Raw genomic sequence first — 21,366 nt, 5'->3', positions numbered from 1 at the left:
TCAAATAACAGTTTACATGGGTCCAGAAGTTAGACATGATTGGACAATCCCAATACATGTGCAGAAACATTCCAGGTGAGCTGTTACTGCATATGGAATCTCATATAGGTAGTGGATGTTCTGTGAATGGTTTTAAAGTGGATAAGTTGATGAGCCAAGATATTTGAAGATAAACCTAAATTAGACCACACAGTTAATATTTATATCTAATTCTCACAGTTACCTATTCAAAATAGATTGAACTGACAAAGGCTTCAAACTGTGTTCAATTAGTTTGCTGTATATTATAGTGTAACGCCGTAGTCCAACATAGAGTGTAACGTAGCAGTCCAACATTGAGGCAAAGCCAACATGCAAGTAACAAGATGACATGATACAAACATACAATACTGATACACGTTACCACAAAAATACACAAACACCGAGCTGAAAAGACCAAATGCTTAGACAAAGTTTTGACAACCACTTTAGACAACAATAACCAGCAACATGACTAACAAAAAATAAGGTCTAAATGCACAAAACATAACAAGGAACACCTGATTACAATAACGAGGGGCTGGATTGCAAAAAACGAGGAGGGACTATGACTGACAGAAGGCACGTGGCTACATAAACAAAACATGACTGACACGTGGGGGCAGGGCCAGGCGTTACAAGTATAGACAGACGATCTACCAAATATAGGCAAAGTCCAATCTAGCAGGGGAAACGGAGAGTCCCAGGGAAACTTAAGCCCATATAGTTGTAAACAAAATATCTTGTAGCCTATGTGGTGCAACCTTGGCAGACTCAGTGATTTTCCATGCCACGGTGCCCTGAGTTGGAAAGATCAATAATAAAGTTGAAAGTTTGGTATTGCCAAACCACCGAGCAATGGCGGGATTGCTTCTGTTTTGCAGTTTTTCCAGTTTCCCTTCCTATTTGCACTTCCTTGCCCATCACACGAGGCCTTCTACCATTTCAAATAAATTTGTACATCATAGAGTTTAAGTAAGTTGAAGGGGGAGAAAGTGGCAACATAAAGAAAAGGAAATTGATACATGGCAAATGTATTGACAGTATTAAGTCGGGCTGGGATGGTTGTTTTTAAATTCATGTCAGACTTAACATGGTGTTGAAGTTGTTCATGTTTATCTTATGTACGTTTTTATGAATTACAGTATACTGCTCATATAGATAAAAGAGTGTTTGACCTGAATACGTGGAGCTTTTATACTTTTATTATTCAGAGTCATTAAGGTGGATATTGACAAATTTATTTTGTAGCAGAGAAGCCACTAAAATATTAAAATTATTGGGTGGATGTGTCAAAATTGTCTAAAATGTCATCTGTGTACAGTGATATAATGTGGTTTTAATCACCAGTTCTCATAGGAGAACTAATGCTGTCTAATGCTTAGAGATTGTCTAATGCTTTGTGATAAAGGTTCCAGGGATAAGAGAGGTGGCCGCTACAATTTAAATAGCTATCTTGGTGGTTTCAGAAGTTCATAATGGGAATCAATGGTGATGTACCGTCCATTATATATACAGTCTATGTAAGTGACAGAATAATCAAAAGGTGGCATTTGTGTTTCAAACAAAACAACCAAGATCAGTTTCAATAACAAGATAACTACAGAGATGTGCTGATGTGTGAAAAAGAATGTAACCTGCCAAGTATTTTGATATTTCAATAATGCTCGTAGAGTTCTAACGTGTAGTAAAAATATATGGAGGGGGTGGTGTTGGAAAGATTATATACATAAATTGGCACAGACCACACAGAAATCTTTCCATAGGCCTGCAAAAACACAAACTTCAACTGATCCCTGACCAATCCACTACGACACATGTCTATAGCATGTGACAGAAATTGTCATTCTTGATTATGTCATGTCATTATAAGAGATCATTATGAACTTTATGATTTAGTACATGCCATTTGATTAGACAATAATGAAGTAGTGTGTTTCAGTGTAATCATGTACTTATGTTTAGTTTATATTATGTATGTGTGCTATACTGTGACCCAGGTCAGCAGGGTTGCCAACTTTTGAAGATCGCTTGGAACAGGGGTGCACAACAACCGTTGCGGCCCGCCGGTTGATAAATAAATTGGCCCGCCATCAGAGGTAAATAGTTTTTTTCGGCGTGAGATATCGGAATGGTGGTGTGAGAATGTGTGAAAATGGTCAAATGCGTGTGTCTCGCTCAATGCGTGAGAGTTGGCAACCCTGGGTCAGGGAGAGTGCGAAGGGTAAGAGCACTCTGTTAACTGGTAGTCACAATCCCCAGCATCGTCTTGAGATCGCGGTCCGCGATTTCAAAGTAAGAACGGATAGCGCATTCAACTGATACATCAGTTGCTTCTGCTAACTCTAGGGAAGTCCATATTAGGAGATACACATATGTGAGACAAAGTAGCCTGCTGGGCACCTATGTTTTGGAACATGCTGTGCTTTAAGATAACCTGCTTGCTAGAACTGCTGAATTGTGTTTAAGATTGTATATAACCAAGGGGGACTGTCCCCCTTGCTTTCAGAGTTGTCATGCTTGAATGAGACTCTCATGTCTGTGTCTGTCTTGTGTCTGTCTTTGTCCTATTTATATATTTGTAATAAATGAATAATTTTAACGTCTCAGTCCTCATTGTCACGTCCAGCTCCGCCCTCCTCCCTGGTCCTGCCTAGTTTCCCCATTTCCGTGGTTTCCCTCTGTCTGTCACTTCCCTGTCTTCAGTGCTTGCACCTGTGTCTCGTTTCAATTCCCTGTTTAGAGTATTTAATCCCTTCCATTTACGAAGACGAGCCTTTAGATAGCAGAATCCTGTGTCCGAGCCCTCTGCCATATCTGGTAAGCCAGTTGTTTCTGCGTCCCCTATCCTTCAAGTTTGTCAACTTTGTGGTGAGTTGACCGGACTGTTCCTTTAGGTCGATAGCGATCACCTGTCCTCTTGAGTCCAATCGGTCTGGAGTCACACTTTCTAGTGCACTGCAAATTTTCTTGACCACTTCATTAGTCTTCTGTAGATCTGTGTGTGGATCATGTAACGCAGGAACCAAGATCAAATCCATAGATCCCTTAACTTTAGTGGCAAGTATTGCACCGAGAACATTTTGATGTTCTTGAAGTGCTAGCTTTTTGCTATTAGCAATAGCCACATTGAGGTTTTCCTTAGGGATGGCAGAATTGTTGAACTTTTTCGTTATAGTCGATTCCAAGTGTTTATGTTGGGATTGGTGTCAAAATATAATATAAAATGTATATGTTAGAATAAAGAGATGACTATACGAGTGGAGCTAGAAACTATGCTAGCATTGCTGTTGAAAGGTCACATGATCTCTCTGTGAGCCCATTCTGATGTGGAACAGCATACAGTAAATAAGAGAATAACTGCACTTCACAGTGCATATGTACTACAGACATTTGACATTCTAGTTCAGAAATGTATGAATATTTAAAATCGAATGTATCAGAACAATCACAAATGTTGAGATTAAGATTGGTAATTTGGAATTCAACAATTAAAACATTCATACTAACTTTTTCTATGAGTTTCTTAATGATACTCTTTGCATCATTAAAATTATTTTCAGCTATGCTGGCAGATGCATCCAGGGCAATGTAGATGTCCAGTTTCCCACCCTGCTCCAGTTTGATTTTCTTCCCTTCTTTACCTGAAACATATAAAACAGGTTGTCATGCCTAGCCCTGCTCCCACCTGTCAGTCTCGTTTATGTCTTTATGTAGTCCTGCCACTATCTGTCTTTGTTTTGGTTTCTTCCATTTATCTAGCCACTTTGTCATTATGTTATGTATTGTAATGTTGATCCAGTTGGGAGAGGACCCACAAACACCTGCGGTCTTCTAATGGTTGTTAGAAGTGTTTAAATGTTTGTCAGTTGGGTATTTGTGCTACACTGGTCATACATGTTGTCAGTTAAGTCACAGTGGAGTCGGAAGAGGGAGGGGGACAGATGAGGAACGAGTACATGTCAGTACATCCACACTCCTGGTCACTTCGACACACTGACACGTTGACACTTTTACAGCACATCCATACATTTGCACTACTGGACATTGCACATACTTAGACACTTCAACACTTTGACACGTTGACACTTTTACAGCACATCCCATACATTTGCACTACTGGACATTGCACATACCAATTCCAGTTTTACCTTTTTTGGTCGGTATACTTGTCACACTTGTATTGTATGCACTACACTTGTATTGTATTGTATCACACTGGTACTGTATTGTATCACACTGGTACTGTATTGTATCACACTTGTATTGTATAGTCTTGTATTGTTTGTGAAATTACTGTGATCTATTGTGTAACTTCCTTCAGGATCAATAAAGTATGTATGTATGTATGTATGTATGTATGTATGTATGTATCTATATCAGGGGTCACCAACCTTTTTGAAGTTGGGAGCTACTTCTTGGATACCAATTATTGCGGAGGGCTACCAGAGAGAAAGTTGTTGAGCGGGGAGGGGGGGGGTGGCGGTGAACGAAAGTTGTTGAGCGGGGGGGGGATTGGGTTCATGTGCGCGTGTCAATTGCTAAGCGGGAAGACCGCTAGCAACCGCGGACAATCGCTAATAGCAGCAAAAACAAACGATGCAGCGCTTTGGTGCATGGCAATATAGTGAGCTGTTTTTAAAACAAGCCCGCGGGCGACTCATAACGTCCTCGCGGGCGACATGGCGCCCGCGGGCACCACGTTGGTGACCCCTGATCTATCTATCCATCTATCTATCTTAAGCTAACATCCTGTCTTATTGCATGTAGTTGGTGCGCTGTTTGTGTGCACCGTGTTCATGTCATATGGATGTTTTGATGCCGTGCACCATTGTGATACGAGCGAGTAGTTCCTGTTTGAATGCGCATTCTGACACAATTCACTGTAAAAAGAATTATAAACCCTTTTCATAAAAAGATGCGGCAGATACGGCGTCAACGGCAACTAACCCAGCGTGCCAGTTCAGTCTTCCTAGCTACAGCTGTGAAGCAGATTGGGCTGCTTTTGAACTGGAGGTCATGGCGGGTTGAGCCGGACAGACGGACACAGAGATGTCAGCACATCTTTGCCTGGCACTACAGGGGCCGGTGCTTACTGGCGAATACTGGTAGATGTCCCTGCTGAATGCCGGCATGAGCTCACATCACTGAGGAAGGCTCTGCAGGCTCGCTTCGGCCGCCAACCCAATCTACTGCGGCCAATCTACTGTTGACAAACCGAGGAGCAGATCGGCATCCTGGCGTCTGAAATGCCCTTGTTGGTGTGCTAGGCATACCCAATGTTCCTTCGAGCGGCCCAACAATGGCTAGCGCTGGACCATTTCTTATGCACACTGGAACCTGGTGACCTTCTGAGGAATGTCCGGCTGGCAAACCCAAGCATTAGACATGGGGTCGTCAGTGTCCCTGATTCGACCCGGTCTACTGACTGATAGCTTCAAAGGGCTTTCAGATCTAGCAGGTAGGCGCGCTGGTGATCATCTTGGGTTAATGGGACACACCGAGATCTCCTTAGACTTCGGTCAGGGGCCTTTGTCTCGCTCTTTTTGAGTCGGGCAAATTAAGGACTCTAGCCCTACCGAGCAGTTAATTGTTGACACGGACACGAGTGTCCATGGTTTAGGGGTCGTGTTGTTGCAAGTTCAGGACGGTTCTGAGCGGGTGATCTCACACTTCAGGCCTTGCCTGGATAAATCAGAGAGAAACTATTGCGTCACATGGCAGGAGTTATTAGCTGTTGTGGAGGGGCTGAACCATTTTTGGCCATATGTGTATGGAGTGTAGTTTCTGCTACATGTGTACATGTTTCTGTCATGTGGCGCTGCACTGGCTTATGCGGTTCCGTGTACCAGAAGTTCAGTTCGCAAGGTGGCTTGCTAGACTTTGCGATAGAGCACCATTCTGGTCGTAGTCATGCCAACGCTGACACCCTGTCACGTTGGCTATGTGTAACTTCTGACTGCAAGTACTGTTTGTGTGCCGAGGGGAAACTTGCTGAGGTCGGGCAGTGTGAATAATGTTGTATATGTATTTTATTCATGCTTAAGATTTAAAATATCAAAGTCACTTGAAATAAATATGAAAATGTACCCGTTTCCTCATGCCTCGTTAACGTAGTCTGTAGAGAACTGCTAAACACCTCTGCAACTTCCTCTGGAGTATCATATGTGAAATTAGCTAAAGAGAAAAACACAGCAAAGTACATATGTGACTAAAATGATATTTACAGTATGAGTAGTAGTTTGTACAGGACATCATTAATTTTATTCCTAGATTACACATGTCAAATTTGAGAGCTATTCAGTGTGATGTGCAGCAGTGTGTTATGTGTAGACCAGGGTCTTCACCATAGCACTCCGGTTCTTGCCCAGACCACTGTCCATCATCCTGACACACACGAACTTTAGAACCCAGCAATTTCAAGTTGTTTTTGCAACTGTAGGTAACTGTGTCATCAATGTTGAAGATGTGGCCTGTTCTTCTGGCACCAGGGGGAGTACCAGGATCAGGGCAGTGATCAGCTGTGGGTTGGGTACATTTCAGCATGAAACATCTTCCTGGTTTTAATGAATATACAAATGATAACTTGGTACAAATAGCAGCAAGACCAGTGGAACATCTCTGTACTTACAGTTACGACTACAAATCGGTGTGCCACCACTCCATTTCCCATTAGCCTTGCATACACGGGTGGAGGAACCACGGAATGTGTAATCAGAGTTACACCTATAAGTTGTTGTGTCATTCACGCAGTAAATCTTCTTGTATGGGTACACAACTCCATTTGTCAAAACATTTGGATTAGGGCATGTGACCCCTGTAGAATGAGAAATATAGTGAGACAGTGGTCTATAATGAAGTATAATCTGTCATTTATTACAAAGGAGACGTGTTACATTTGGTGTGCTGCTTACCTTTGCACTCTGGCTGTTTTCTGTTCGGTGCAGGATCCCACTGGCCTTTGAAACATTGGCGAAATTGCACAGGATATGGATAATAACCCTCTGGGCAGTGATACTTCAGTACACTACCATCATTATACATATTGGAGAGGGTGAAGGTGCCTCCACTGATGGTCAGGTTACTGTCAGAGCACTGACATGAAGATGAAACATCTGCAAAGGAGCAGACAAGTGGGATGGAGTAGAAGCTGGAAGAAAAAGCTGAAGAAAAGAGCTATTTCGATGATTTGCTAGGTTTTGCTTCATGGGCAGCCTTCATTGCTTCAGTGTAGCCCTGGTCTTAAATCAAAGATTGATGGCCTTAGTAGAAAGTAAAAATCTTCCTCAAAATTTGACGGATGCGAAAGATAGTGGACAGATGTGGTCTTCACCAAAGCTCACTGGGGGTTTGATCTCCGTAGGAAGTCCCAGCATTCACAGGATGTCTGTATCCCCAATGCCCATCAAGGATGTTGGTGCTACTGCCATCCTCCACTAAGTGGCTTGATCAAATTTTCTCATCTGACTCAGCAGGGAGTCATGACGTGAGTTCCAACCGAAGTGCGCCGGCCAGGTCAATAGCCTGATCTGCAGGACTAGAGTACCTTGGCTCCAGAGAAGATAGTTACCCCTGAATATGTTTTTGGGGGGTTCAGGGGTTGGTTAGTTAGACCATGGCCCTGCAGTCCAGCTACCAATAAGTTCATGCCTGATTGCTATGTGATAAGGCTAGTCAGTCTGAAGGCCAACCCAGAGTGTTTTGCAGGCATGTTCATTGTGGCGATCACCCAGTTGATGCAGAAAGCCCAGATGAAAGAAGCAACAGGCTACGTCTCCACACCTGGCGCCTCATGTACAAAGACTTGAATTTCTTACTGAAACCTGGTGTACGGACAAATCCAGAAAATGGCCTATCCAAAAAAAATCCACATGTATCAAACCGTGCTTACGCCAGAATCCACGCACACTTCTTTTGTACATCCCAAACAACATAGAATTGAGCACACACAAGAGAGTGGCTGACTCCTCCTGTTACACCCCCCCTATAAATATGCAAATTCATTAAAAATTGCCCTGCACCAGAGGAGTTTCCTCTCTAATCTATCACAAACCATGTCTAAACGGGGAAAGAAGAGGAATTTCACCGAATGTGAAGTGGAGGCACTCCTAAATGAGGTAGAGGCATGGAACAAATGTTTGTTTGGCACGCTGTCCTCTGGCATTACGGAAAAGCGCAAACGGTCTGAGTGGGACAGCGTGTGTCATGCTTTAAAAAATTCTGTGGGGTCAGAACAACGCACACTGGCAGAAAAAAAAAGTGGTCAGACATTAAGGTGGATGCACATTAATTTGTCCTGGCGCTGGGTCCGCTGGTTGCTCCACCACCTCTAACAATGGCACGGCATACCTGTGCACAACATTGTGCAGGACTCCACATTAGGGCTGCCACAAATGATTATTTTTATAGTCAACTAATCACCGATTAATTTTTATGATTAGTCGACTAATAGGATCGTGCATTAATTGAATATAAAACATACAGCTTATCACACTAGAATGCAACTGCTATTATATAATCATTAGATTTCAGCTAAAAATAAAAACAATTAAGATCATAGTTCATTAAACCTTTAATGAAATATGCAACTTGTTGCAACAATTATAAGTATAAGGCACTGGCTTAAACAACGCAAAAATAAATACATTAATAAAGAATTTTATTTAGGTTTTTATTTCTTTCATTTGTCTCTGGCATCAAACGTAGCTACATATAAATCAAATTAGGTAGGTACCTGAAACTAAGGAATTATTCACAAAAATAAAGTTTTGGTCTCACTGACGTTACAGAAAACACACGAATGCGTGCTAAGGCTAATGAAACAAATCGCCATCACTAATGTTAACTTTTACAGTTACCACGATAAGTAAGTATAAAGTTAACGCTCTGTTTACGGTAACGTTAGCAGCTAACTAGCGATTTAGATTACAGAGATGACGGTCCCTCTTCATCATTGTCACAATAAGCCACAACATGCTTCAGGTGCTCGTACATCGCGGTTGTGCTGCCGTGGAAGGAAAGTTCTGCCTTGCAGATATTGCACGCGTTTCGGAACCCGGTTACGGAAAATGATCCCACACTTTTGAGTTCCGTAGCCGGGTAACCATGATACCAGTCTGTATAATGTCCTGGGATGTCGTCCACTGTCTACCTCGGTTTCCACTACTGCGCATGTGCGTTAGGGACAGAAAGGCAGACGCGACCGCAGCAGTATGGAGAGAAAAAAAAAACACGACGCATCGACTATTAAATTAGTCGTCGACTATTTTAATAGTCGACATAATCGTGGCTAGTCGACTAATCATGGCAGCCCTACTCCACATCCCCTCACAATACAACACACCTTCTCTGGCCGATACAGGAGCATTCCCCTGGTCCTGTCCAGCCAGCGCCACCGGCTTTTCAGCTGCCCAATCGCCCTCTCCACGACTAACCGGGTGCGAGAATGGAGAGAATTGTATCTCCTTTCCCGGTCAGTCTGTGAATTGCAAAGGGGGGTCATCAGCCACGTCTTGAGCACATAGCCGCTGTCCCCTAATTAACAATTACCCATGTTTTAAATTAATTACTCTAAGCTGGAAATGTCAAATGCTTTTATTTAAATGCTTTAAATTTGTTGCTTACCAAAAAGCCAACCATCATGCACTCTGACAACTTGTAATCTTATCCCAACCATGCTGTTTGTAAGGATGTACGAATCATGGGTTGATCCAAGCCACCGTGCCACTACATTAGTAAGGCACATTTTTGCATCACATATTATTTGCATGTTTATGGAATGAAAGTGCTTTCTATTCACATAAGCAAATTCCTTCTCAGATGGTGCCTTTATAGAAATGTGTGTGCAGTCGATCGCTTCGATTACAATAGAGTAACCAGCTATCGCTGCAAATTGCGCTTTAATGTTTGCCTGGTCAACCGCATCATATGGGAACTTTATATACCTAGCTGACATGCAGATGATCCCTTCCAAAACAGCTGGCATGGCACGGCTCAAAAATGACTGGGATATCTCCGACCGGTCTGCCAGTTCTCTTTGAAACAAGCCAGTTGCCAGGAAGCCAAGCATTGTCCGTACCTGTAAAGAAACTGGCAATGCGCGACTCCTCGCCATTTCTCTCTCCAAAACTGGACCCAACTCAGCACAGAGTTCCAAGAGGACAATTGGAAATTTGAAACGGCTTATAAGCCAGTCATCATCATGGGCCAAAAAATCATAATGGTCTGGAAAACGCGCTCTCCGTGAAATTAGCAATATCTTCCAGTCATGCCAACGCTGCCATCTCCCAAGCGTAACATTTCATGCATGTTTATATAATCTAGGCTAAGTGGAAAAACATTGAATGGTTATTTCAGTAAGGCAATGAAATTGCCAGAATAAATTACTGTTTTATTGTCTGATTAATTTACTTTATTTTACACAATAAAGGCTTACTACAATGTGTGCGCAATGTTTATTGTAAGTACGCACCATTAGTGCATGAGGCCCCTGGTAAAGGTGCCAAGCTAACATGCCCGATCAACGGCATGGGCCTTAATATTTTCTGCATCTGATCAACTAAGAGAGCCCAACTGAGGAACCTTCTCTGTCCATCTCTGCATCTCCATGTCCAGTCAACCTCGAGTGTTCCACCATGGAAACATGGTCAACTCTCCATGGCTCTGTGGTCAGTCAGTGAGACCAGGCTCAGTGGAGGAAGAAGGCAGCCACCATGCTCCAGAGATGCAGTGTGATCATGTCCAGGAGACATAGCATCCTTCATGTGACTGAGCACGCACCCCCCAACCCCCCCACCCAGGGGCGGACTGGCATACCCTACTACCGGGGGTTTCCCCGGTGGGCAGATGGGTTAGTGGGCCACTGGTGGTTTAACTTGGCCCGTGGAGAAGTCATTGCCGCGCACTGCAGCCCCGTAGTGACGCTGCTGTTTAAAGGCTGGATAATACTTTCGCGAGTGACCGTAGTGCGCGACTCCACACACCTCGCGCGAACCTCCGCGAACGGCAGAGGCATTTATACTTGGCGCGTCACATTCTGTGCAGTGTTGTCCGAAACGATATGTGGTAGTATAAAGAAACACCCCTCAAAAACGGAAAGGAACATTTACCTGACGAATTTTAATGTTGCATTGTGTTCCAAGTGCTGGAATTTAGGCTAGCCTACTTTTAAATGCTTGAAATTGTAATGGTATTTCGTTTCAAGAGCAGAGTCGTGCTACGGTCACGCAACATTATACGCAACAGTATAATCCAGCCTTAACGGTGCCTATTACCTCTCCCCCGCTGCAGTCAGGTAAATCTGCTCAGCGCGCGGCCGCGGACTGGGCCTGTAAACACATGAACAAGCATGCCGGCCAGCTGATGCAGGCTGACGGCATGCAGCGGAGATCAGAAAAAAAAACAACTTGTCCCAGAAAATCTGGGCCGGATTACGAAAACATACAGCAGCTGTGTCACTTATTAATACAAGTAGTCATGAACTGAAAGAGCCTTGTCCATACTAATGCCACATTAATTATATCTCCCTGTTTGTATCCCACGAGTGACAAGTCAAGAGAGAGATGCCAGTTGCACATTGACACCTCTGAGGGTCCAACTCATCATGTGATCCCTCCACAACACGGTTCACACTACTGAAACATGAAAAAATAAGTTCGCATTGCCGTAAAGATGGAGCAATCTACGAAACGTAAAGGTGGTGCTGAAAAGCTGAGAGAGAAAAAAAAGAAAAGCTGCAGAAGTTACTCACTGAGTGAACAATGTAGGTTTCAGTAGCTTTCCAGTTGTTTTTCGCCTATACTTTGTCAGGGTCAAGTAGTTAAGTTTGTTAGTTATTCTTTGTAATCATTTTATTGCTGGAAGTAATATTGTCCATATGACAAAAAAAGCTGTCATATACACTATGTGCCATGTATATATATTAGGGATGCACCGAAAATTCGGCCACCGAAAATTTTCGGCCGAAATGGCTTAAATTTGCATTTTCGGTTTTCGGCCGAAATACTTTCATCACCGAAACAACACGGCCGAAACAGTGTGCTGTGATGACGCAAGCAAAAATCGCCACCTGCACGCGCTTATTTGGATAAAGCTAGCAAAAAAAATTTCCATTGATGGCGCCAAGGCAAAAGGACATTACACCAAAAATTATGGAACTCGTTGCCTTAGACGATCAGCCGTTCTCTGTCGTAGGGATTTCGTAGGCTAATAGAGCACATTGAGCCCCGTTATGTTTTGCCGAGCAGACGACATTTCTCAGAAGTGTGTTTACCTGAGCTGTTTAATGTTGTTGCAACTCGCGTCACGTTTTTATGAGAGAATTTATATTTATCTTTCAGGCCAGTCAGTTATAATTAAATTTAACTCGTATAAAATACATATATTTATCCTCTCTGCAAGCGAGTTTAATTTAATTAGTGGTCGGCCGTTGTCAGCGGTATCGCTGTTAACGGCCCACCACTAATTTTATTTTATAATATGCATTACTGTAATGTCAGTGCTAAATAAATATTTTCAAATCAAATTTTGTAGTTGATTTATTCTTTGAATAGCAATGCCTTGATTTTAGTGAGGTTAGCCATAAATCCAATGTTACTAATAATTGGCATAATGTATTTCGGTGTTTCGGTTTTCGGCTTTCGGCCTTGGTTTCCTCATTTTCGGTTTTCGGTTTCGGCTAAGAATTTTCATTTCGGTGCATCCCTAATATATATATATATATATATATATATATATATATATATATATATACACTACCGTTCAAAAGTTTGGGGTCACCTAGACAATTTTGTGTTTTCCCTGTAATCTCATATTTTTATTTATTAAATTAGTTGCAAAATGATTAGAAATATAGTCCAGACATTGACAAGGTAGAAATAATGTTTTTTTTTTTATTTGAAATAATTTTCTACTTTAAACTTTGCTTTCGTCAAAGAATGCTCCCTTAGCAGCAATTACAGCATTGCAGACCTTTGGCATCCTAGCTGTTAATTTGCTGAGGTAATCTGGAGAAATTTCACCCCATGCTTCCAGAAGCCGCTCCCACAAGTTTGATTGGGTTAATGGGCACTTTTTTCGTACCATACGGTCAAGCTGCTCCCACAACAGCTCAATGGGGTTGAGATCTGGTGACTGCGCTTGCCACTCCATTACCGATAAAACACCAGTTGCCTGCTTCTTCTCTAAATAGTTTGTGCATAATTTGAAGGTGTGCTTTGGGTCATTGTCCTGTTGCAGGATGAAATTGGCTCCAATCAAGCGCTGTCCACAGGGTATGGCATGGTGTTGCAAAATGGAGTGATAGCCTTCCTTATTCAAAATCCCTTTTACCTTGTTCAAATCTCCCACTTTACCAGCACCAAAGCAACCCCAGACCATCACATTACCTCCACCATATTTGACAGATGGTGTCAGGCACTCTTCCAGCATCTTTTCAGTTGTTCTGCGTCTCACAAATGTTCGTCTGTGTGATCCAAACACCTCAAACTTTGATTCATCTGTCCATAACACTTTTTTCCAATCTTCCTCTGTCCAATGTCTGTGTTCTTTTGCCCATATTAATATTTTTCTTTTATTAGCCAGATATGGCTTTTTCTTTGCCACTCTGCCCTGAAGGCCAGCATCCCGGAGTTGCCTCTTCACTGTAGACGTTGACACTGGCGTTTTGCGGGTACTATTTAATGAAGCTGCCAGTTGAGGACCTATGAGGCGTCGATTTCTCAAACTGGAGACTCTAATGTACTTGTCTTCTTGCTCAGTTGTGCAGCGGGGCCTTCCACTTCTCCATCTACTCTGGTTAGAGCCTGTCTGTGCTCTCCTCTGAAGGGAGTAGTACACACCATTGTAGGAAATCTTCAGTTTTTTGGCAATGTCTCGCATGGAATAGACTTCATTTCTCAGAACAAGAATAGACTGTCGAGTTTCAATTGAAAGTTGTCTTTTTCTGGCCATTTTGTGAGTTTAATCGAACCAACAATTGTAATGCTCCAGATTCTCAACTAGCTCAAAGGAAGGTCAGTTTTATAGCTTCTCTAATCAGCAAAACTGTTTTCAGCGGTGCTAACCTACTTGCACAAGGGTTTTCAAGGGTTTTCTAAATATCCAATAGCCTCCTTACAGAGTTAGCAAACACAATGTACCATTAGAACATTGAGTGATGGTTGTTGGAAATGGGTCTCCATACATCTATGTAGATATTGCATTAAAAACCACATGTTTACAGCTAGAATAGTCATTTACCACATTAATAATGTATAGAGTGTATTTTTGATGCATTTAATGTTAGCTAAATTGAAAAAAAAACAGCTTTTCTTTCAAAAATAAGAACATTTCTAATCTAAGTGACCCCAAACTTTTGAACGGTAGTGTAGCCTATATATATATATATATATATAGGCTACACTAGGCTACACTGTGTATATATATACACAGGGATGCACATAAGTGGTGCGCAGGTGCGCATGCGTGGTCAAAATTATTGATGTGCAACGTGAATAACAACGTGAAGCGTGTTAGCGCACCATTATGTTTGGCGTTTTTGGGCCACGATAACATAGGCGGGCTCCAGAGAGTAGTTAGCTTATTTGATAACTAGCACTAGCTTATTATTTTTTTACTGGTTTTAAGATTCCCACCGATTCATCAGCATGTCCAAGAAACATGCTACATTAAGTAATTACTTTCGTATTCCACCACCTCCAAAGAAATGCCAGACTGAGACTGAAGGTAAAAAAAAGAGAATTCGCGGAAAAATGGCTGCAGGTGATAGCATGGCTCCAAACAGATGACGACCGCACAGAAATTGTAAATTATGCAGTGAAAATCCCAGTCTCACGGATAAAAGCAGTGCCTTTTATATAGGAACAAAAAATTTCAGCCACCCAGCTTTTGAAAAGCACGAGAAATACTGAAATACTGCAAACTATAGATAACAGGCGCAGCCTTGATCAGAAATACAGTCGACCCCTGGAGAGGTGGCAGCAGACATGTGAACAAGTCATTAAGTTACAAGTAACAAGTAAGTCAAGTCTTCACAATCAAGTCTCGAGTCAAGTCCCAAGTCAATACAATCAAGTCTCAGAGATGGAGTCAAGGAGATGGTAGTGGACTTCCGAAGGACCAGACCACCTGTTGTGAGATTTACCTTTGTGTCCCAGTTGGGCTACCATAGGAGAGTGGGGAGAGCGGGAGGACAGCACGGGGGTGGGGATTATTAGAGGAATGCACCTGACATGTACGCACCTACTGTTTGAATAAACGAGTTTAAGTGCAGTTATACTACGTCTCAGTGTCCCATCACATGACATGGTGTCAGAGGTAAAGACTTCACGCTGACATTGAGAAGAGGATGGCTAAGTTTGGACCTCCGGAGCAGTTTGACTTCACACAGCCAGCGGAGTGGCCAATATGGCGGCAGAGATTCTCCCGTTTCCGAGTCGCTTCAAAACTCGATAAGGAGAGTGGGGAAGTGCAGGTAAACTCACTCCTTTATTCAATGGGGAGAGATGCTGAACCAATATATGGCTCATTTGTGTTTCCGGTGGCTACTGAGGCCAGACCAAATCCTCAGTTTGACTTTGATCTCGTGGCGACAAATTTTGACGAACATTTTGTCCCCAAGAAGAACGTTATACACGAGCGCGCCTGTTTTCACAGAAGAGGCCAAAGGGCCGGTGAGACAGTCGAAGCTTTTGTGCGGAGTCTGTATGAGCTCGCACAGCACTGTGAGTTTGGCGGCAGCAAAGACGAACAGATCCGGGACCGAATAGTTATTGGACTAATCGATAAAGAGGTCTCACAAAAACTACAGCTGGAGGCGGATCTAACACTGGAGAGAGCAGTACAATTAGCGCGCCAGAGCGAACAAGTTAAACAACAGAGTGCAGAGCGGGTGGAAAGTACCGTGAATGAGGTGAAAAATCGACATTACTGCAGCACTAGGCGGAGCTACAACAAACCACACCAGGTACAAGAGCACAAACATGGGCAAAATAAAAAACGGTGTCAAAGATGTAACAGAGATCATGATAAAAGAGAGAGCTGCCCAGCCCTAAATAAAAGGTAGAAAATGCAACAAGATGGGACATTTTGAAGTTGCATGTAAAACTAAAATGCTAAAAGAAGTCAGGTCTGAGACTGTAATGGATTCGGATGAGGATTCATTTTTTATAGGAGAGCTTTTCCTGGGAGCCGCAACCACATCAAATTCAGCAGTCATTGAAGAGTCAAGCTCAGATCCAGATTGGGACATCAAGCTACTTGTGAATGGCAGTCTGGTTGATTTTAAAATCGATACTGGAGCTGATACAACTGTTATGAAGGAAACAACTTTCATGAAGCTACAGCAGAGACCTAAACTGACCCAGCCCAGGCAAACAGTGTACAGTCCTGGAGGGAAAGTCAGGTGTGTGGGTAAATTTCTTGCTACTACATTGTATAAAGGGCAAAAATATCAGTATTGGGTTACAGTAATAAAAGGGCAATATGCAAGCAACCTGCTAAGCAAAACTGTGGCAAAGCACATGGGACTGGTTGCTAGAGTAAACGAAATTAATTGTGACTTAATTATGGATGTGTTTGGAGAAATAGGACTACTGAACTGTAAACCTGTAAAAATAGAGTTAACAGATGACGCAGTGCCATACAGTGTGAGCACACCGCGCAGGGTCCCATTTCCACTCCTCCCAAAGGTGGAAAAAGAAATAAAGCGCATGCTCAACCTCGGTATTATAGAAGAAGTTACCGGGGCAACAGACTGGTGTGCACCAATAGTGGTTGCACCAAAGCGCAATAAAGATGAGATCAGAGTGTGTGTGGATCTAAAACGCCTGAATAAGAGTGTCAAACGTGAACGATACATCCTGCCCACATTGGAAGATATAGCTCCTAAGTTAGCTGGGGCTAAAGTGTTCTCCACCTTGGACGCATCCAGCGGGTTCTGGCAAATTCCACTGGACTCCAGCTGCCAGAAACTGACCACATTCATAACTCCGATGGGCAGGTTTTGCTTTAAGCGCCTGCCATTTGGCATTACATCAGCACCCGAGATCTTCCAGCGGTTGATGAGCACGTTACTCAAAGACTTGGATGGGACTGTTGTTGTGATGGACGACATACTTGTGTTTGGATCAAACAAAGAGGAGCATGATCGTCGCTTGGATGCAGTTCTACGGACAATAAAAGCATCAGGCCTCAAGCTTAACAGGGCCAAGTGCCACTTCAGAAAGGGGGAACTACGGTTCTTTGGGCACATCATCAGTGCGGACGGTGTGAAACCAGACGACAGCAAAGTGGAGGTGATCGCTAAGATGCCCAGCCCCACAAATGTGGAACAACTCAGGCAAGTACTTGGTCTAATAAACTATGTTGGTAAGTTTCTTCCAGGCCTGTCCACTGTGCTGCACCCACTGACCAATCTACTCAGAAAAGAGACTGCATGGGTGTGGGGTGAGTCTCAGGAACAGGCATTCAGTAAAACACAAACAATGCTCGCATCAGCACCAGCACTTTGTTATTATGATGCGGGCCGACCAACAGTTGTCAGTGCAGACGCCAGCTGTTATGGCCTGGGTGCTGTACTGTTACAGGACCACGACGGGTAGTTGCGGCCCATTGCCTTCTGTTCACGCACACTCACAGATGCGGAGAACAGATATTCGCAAATTGAAAAGGAGTGTCTGGCATCTGTATGGGCCTGTGAACGTTTTGCCCGCTACATTCAAGGGATGGGCCACGTACGTCTACAAACCGATCATAAGCCATTAGTTCCTTTAATCAACTCATACGACCTCGACAAAACACCACTGAGGTGTCAGAGACTGCTAATGCACCTGATGCGATTTAATGTTGTTGCAGAACACGTTCCGGGGAAACAGTTAGTGGTGGCAGACACACTCTCAAGACACCCGCTGCAAGAAAACTGCCAGTCTGACATTGAGAGCCAAGTCAAGACTTATGTAAACAACGTAGTTGCGAGTAAGCCTATAAAGTCACAGAAGTTGGAGGAAATCCGCAGTGCCACCCAGACGGACACAGACCTTCAAAAGGTAATCACTTTCACCCAAAAGGGTTGGCCTCGTAGAATGGCAAAGAGTTCACCGCTGCAAGGCTTCTATGCAGCTAGAAGCCAGCTTTCAGAGTCAGAGGGTCTTGTGCTCTACCACGATCGCATTGTAATCCCCACAGCTCTCAGACCTAATGTTTTAGAGCAACTACATGAAGGTCACCAAGGACTGACTAAAAGTCGAGAGCGAGCTAAATTAACTGTGTGGTGGCCCAATATTGGACTTCAAATTACAAACAAAGTAAGATCATGCAACTTTTGCAGAGCACAAACCCACACAGAGACGTGAACCGCTATTGCCTACATCCTTGCCCAATGGCCCCTGGCAGAGGATTGCAGCTGACCTGTATGAGTTGGAGGGTAAGAACTTCCTTGTAGTCGTTGATTATTTTTCAAGAGACATTGAAATTGCTCCCCTCACTACCACCACAAGCAGGCAGGTCATCAACAAGCTTAAAAACATGTTTGTGAGATGGGGAATTCCGCTGGAATTAGTCAGCGACAACGGAACACAGTTCACATCATCAGAGTTCAAAGACTTTAAACAGAACTATGGATTCACCCACATAACATCGAGTCCTCATTATCCACAGTCTAACGGGGCTGCTGAAAGAGCTGTTCAAACAGCCAAGTACATCCTTAAACAGCCTGACCCCTGCTTAGCATTAATGAGCTCCCGTCTACACCAATCACAGCAACCGGGGCGAGTCCAGCTCAGCTTATGACAGGACGCCAAATACGCACCACTGTCCCAGCTTTGGAAAAGACATTGTTGCCCTGTCCAGCCAATCAGGACATGGTGCATCAAAAGGATGCTGCAGCTAAAGACTCTTATAAATTATTCTACAACCGAAGACATTCAGCTCGTCCACTTCCTGAGCTGCAACCAGGTCAGAAGGTTAAGCTTGATGGAGACCAAGGATGGACGACGCCAGCCAGAGTCATCAGTAAGACCAGAGAGCCAAGATCCTACTGGGTGGAGATGGCCAACGGTAATGTGACCCGCCGAAACAGATGACACCTTCAGGCGGTCCCAGGGACAGCTGATACAGATGAGCAACACATGGTTCCAGCTACTCCACAGCAGGACTGTACAACTACAGAAGTGGTGACTCCCCAGGAACCACCAGCAAGGCAGCCATCTCCAGACCCTGTTCCAGGCTCTCCCCTTGGGTCAACAACACCCGTGAGAGTGACTTCAAGGGGGAGGGAGATAAAAGTGCCACTTAGATTTAGAGACTAGGGACTCATATTTAAAGGGCAGAATAATCCATTGGGAGGTCCGAGGACCGTTTACAATGCAAACAATCCAGTATTCTGAAAACACTGTTCCTGTATGTTCATAATATAAAGAGAAAAAAAAAGGAAATTTTAAGAGTTTCAAGCTCATGTATTGATGTTAATGTAAATGTTTAATGTTATGGGTTCAAATCATAACAAAAGGGTTACTTTAGTTATGTTCTGATACAGGCACTGAGGAGGTTTTTTTTTTTATTTTGTGTGCCTTGCTAGCTTTATTTTATTCTCAGGCATGAAAATCTGTCACCTTTCGGCGAAATTCGCCGTTTTGAAGTTGAAAAGGGTGACCTGCGTGAATCGTGTAGATCCGATGAGTTTTTTGTTGGGGGGGGGGGGGGGTTCGGGAGGTTATATGTATATATTTTAATTATCATTGACTCATTAAGCAAACAGAGCACTTCCGAAATCGGCAATTTCAATGACACAGTGGCCAGCAGTTTCCGCCCCGAACCATCATAGAGGCCAAATAGCGTTTCAGTCATACCAACGTTCTTCATTCATGTTATTCATTTACTGCTAAGCGGGACGAGAAGCAGGACCTAGTGTTACACCGCTTTCAATCGTTTTTCATATTTTGCGGTAAAACAAAGTTACTGCCGTTACTGCGTTGAATACTGTCAGAGCCACAAGCTCTTGTGATAAATAGGTAGATAGATAGTCCTATTAAGTTCGCGTCAACCCCGTGTAGTTAACGGTGACATAAAATAAGAAACGAGATTTTTTTTCTAGTGTGTCTGTAGTTGTAACTGGTGAATCCAGGGACGTGTGAGGATAACATTCGCGCCAGGGCTGAAAAGGTTGAAGATGAAGTTGTAAACTCTTGTCGTTTGAGTCTACCCTGTGCTTTAGACCATGTTAGAAAATAAAAACACGTGAACCCTGGTATTTTTACACTCATTTTCGCTGCTGATGTATTTATTGGTTCATTAAGACGTAATGGTTTTGACTGAGCCATCTGGAATGGCGAAAGCGGCCTCTCGCGTTTAAGGATCTGGCTCCATACATTGAATCCACTGACAAGACAGTCAAAAAAATTTTTAAATGGATTTTACTATATTTTACGGAGCCCGTAAGGTGACATCATGTAAAAAATAATAATAACGCATGGCCACGACTTACTAACGCGTGGGAACGAGATACTAATGTCGCCTTTCACACGCGGCAACAAAGTTTATTTTTTCACAGCAAAGCAAGCAGATCCCAGGGATGTTCGCGAACTGACTGCCCAAGGAAGGTAAACCTGGCTTTATATAAAGTAATACTTAATTATCTTGTTCGCACGCGTTAGTAAGTCGTGGCCACGCGTTATTATATTTTTTACATGATGTCACCTTACGGGCTCCGTAATATTTGGCATCTCCTGTCGCTGTATCCCCGTACACCAGCAGCCACCCCCCCCCCCCCCCCCCCCCGTCGCCATATACCCATGACGTCACATGTCAACGCCCCGTATCCCCATGACGTCACATGCCCCGCCCCCCGGTCTTCTCACCTTTTTAACCCCTGACCCATTTTCATGCCTGTATTCTAAAAAAAAAAGGGGGAGATGTGAGATTTACCTTTATGTCCCAGTTGGGCTACCATAGGAGAGTGGGGAGAGTGGGAGGACAGCACGGGGGTGGGGATATGAATAAACGAGTTTAAGTGCAGTTATACTACGTCTCAGTGTCCCATCACATGACACCACCCACACAGCCTGTCTCTATTGAGAGGGTTGATGTGGAGACGGTTAAGACCTACAGGTATCTCGGGCTACACCTGGATGATAGGCTGGACTGGTCAACCAACACGGACTTCCTGTACAGAAAGGGGCAGAGCCGGCTCTACTTTCTGAGGAGGCTGGGGTCCTAGCTAGCTAGCATGCATCCATCCATCCATCCATCCATCCATCTATCTAGTCAAGTCCCAAGTCTTAAACTTCAAGTCCTAGTCAAGTCACCAGGTGTAATTTCAATATTTAACACAGTTGATGCAGTTGTTTAGTAGTA

At 43.5% G+C, this 21,366-nt stretch overlaps 1 protein-coding gene across 2 annotated transcripts in view; it reads right to left on the bottom strand.

The window, feature by feature from the left end:
- The window catches only part of LOC143481487 (complement factor B-like), a 52,260-nt gene that overhangs the window by 11,126 nt on the left and 19,768 nt on the right, over window positions 1–21,366 (bottom strand). Inside the window, exons 2-6 of one of the 2 annotated variants that reach the window (XM_076979527.1) lie at window positions 6,933–7,133; window positions 6,650–6,835; window positions 6,366–6,539; window positions 6,109–6,195; window positions 3,529–3,662 (exon numbers count right to left, since the gene is read on the bottom strand). The exons of the other annotated variant lie outside the window; for it this stretch is intronic. Coding sequence (XP_076835642.1) covers window positions 3,529–3,662; window positions 6,109–6,195; window positions 6,366–6,539; window positions 6,650–6,835; window positions 6,933–7,133 — 782 coding nt within the window. The remainder of the gene's footprint in view (window positions 1–3,528; window positions 3,663–6,108; window positions 6,196–6,365; window positions 6,540–6,649; window positions 6,836–6,932; window positions 7,134–21,366) is intronic. 2 annotated transcript variants of the gene reach the window in all.

This window comes from Brachyhypopomus gauderio, chromosome 18 (genome assembly GCF_052324685.1).
Source record: "Brachyhypopomus gauderio isolate BG-103 chromosome 18, BGAUD_0.2, whole genome shotgun sequence".
In the NCBI taxonomy this organism is placed as follows: Eukaryota; Metazoa; Chordata; class Actinopteri; order Gymnotiformes; family Hypopomidae; genus Brachyhypopomus; species Brachyhypopomus gauderio.
The sequence above is the reverse complement of the archived record's forward strand: the minus strand, read 5'-3'. Positions and strand labels throughout refer to the sequence as shown.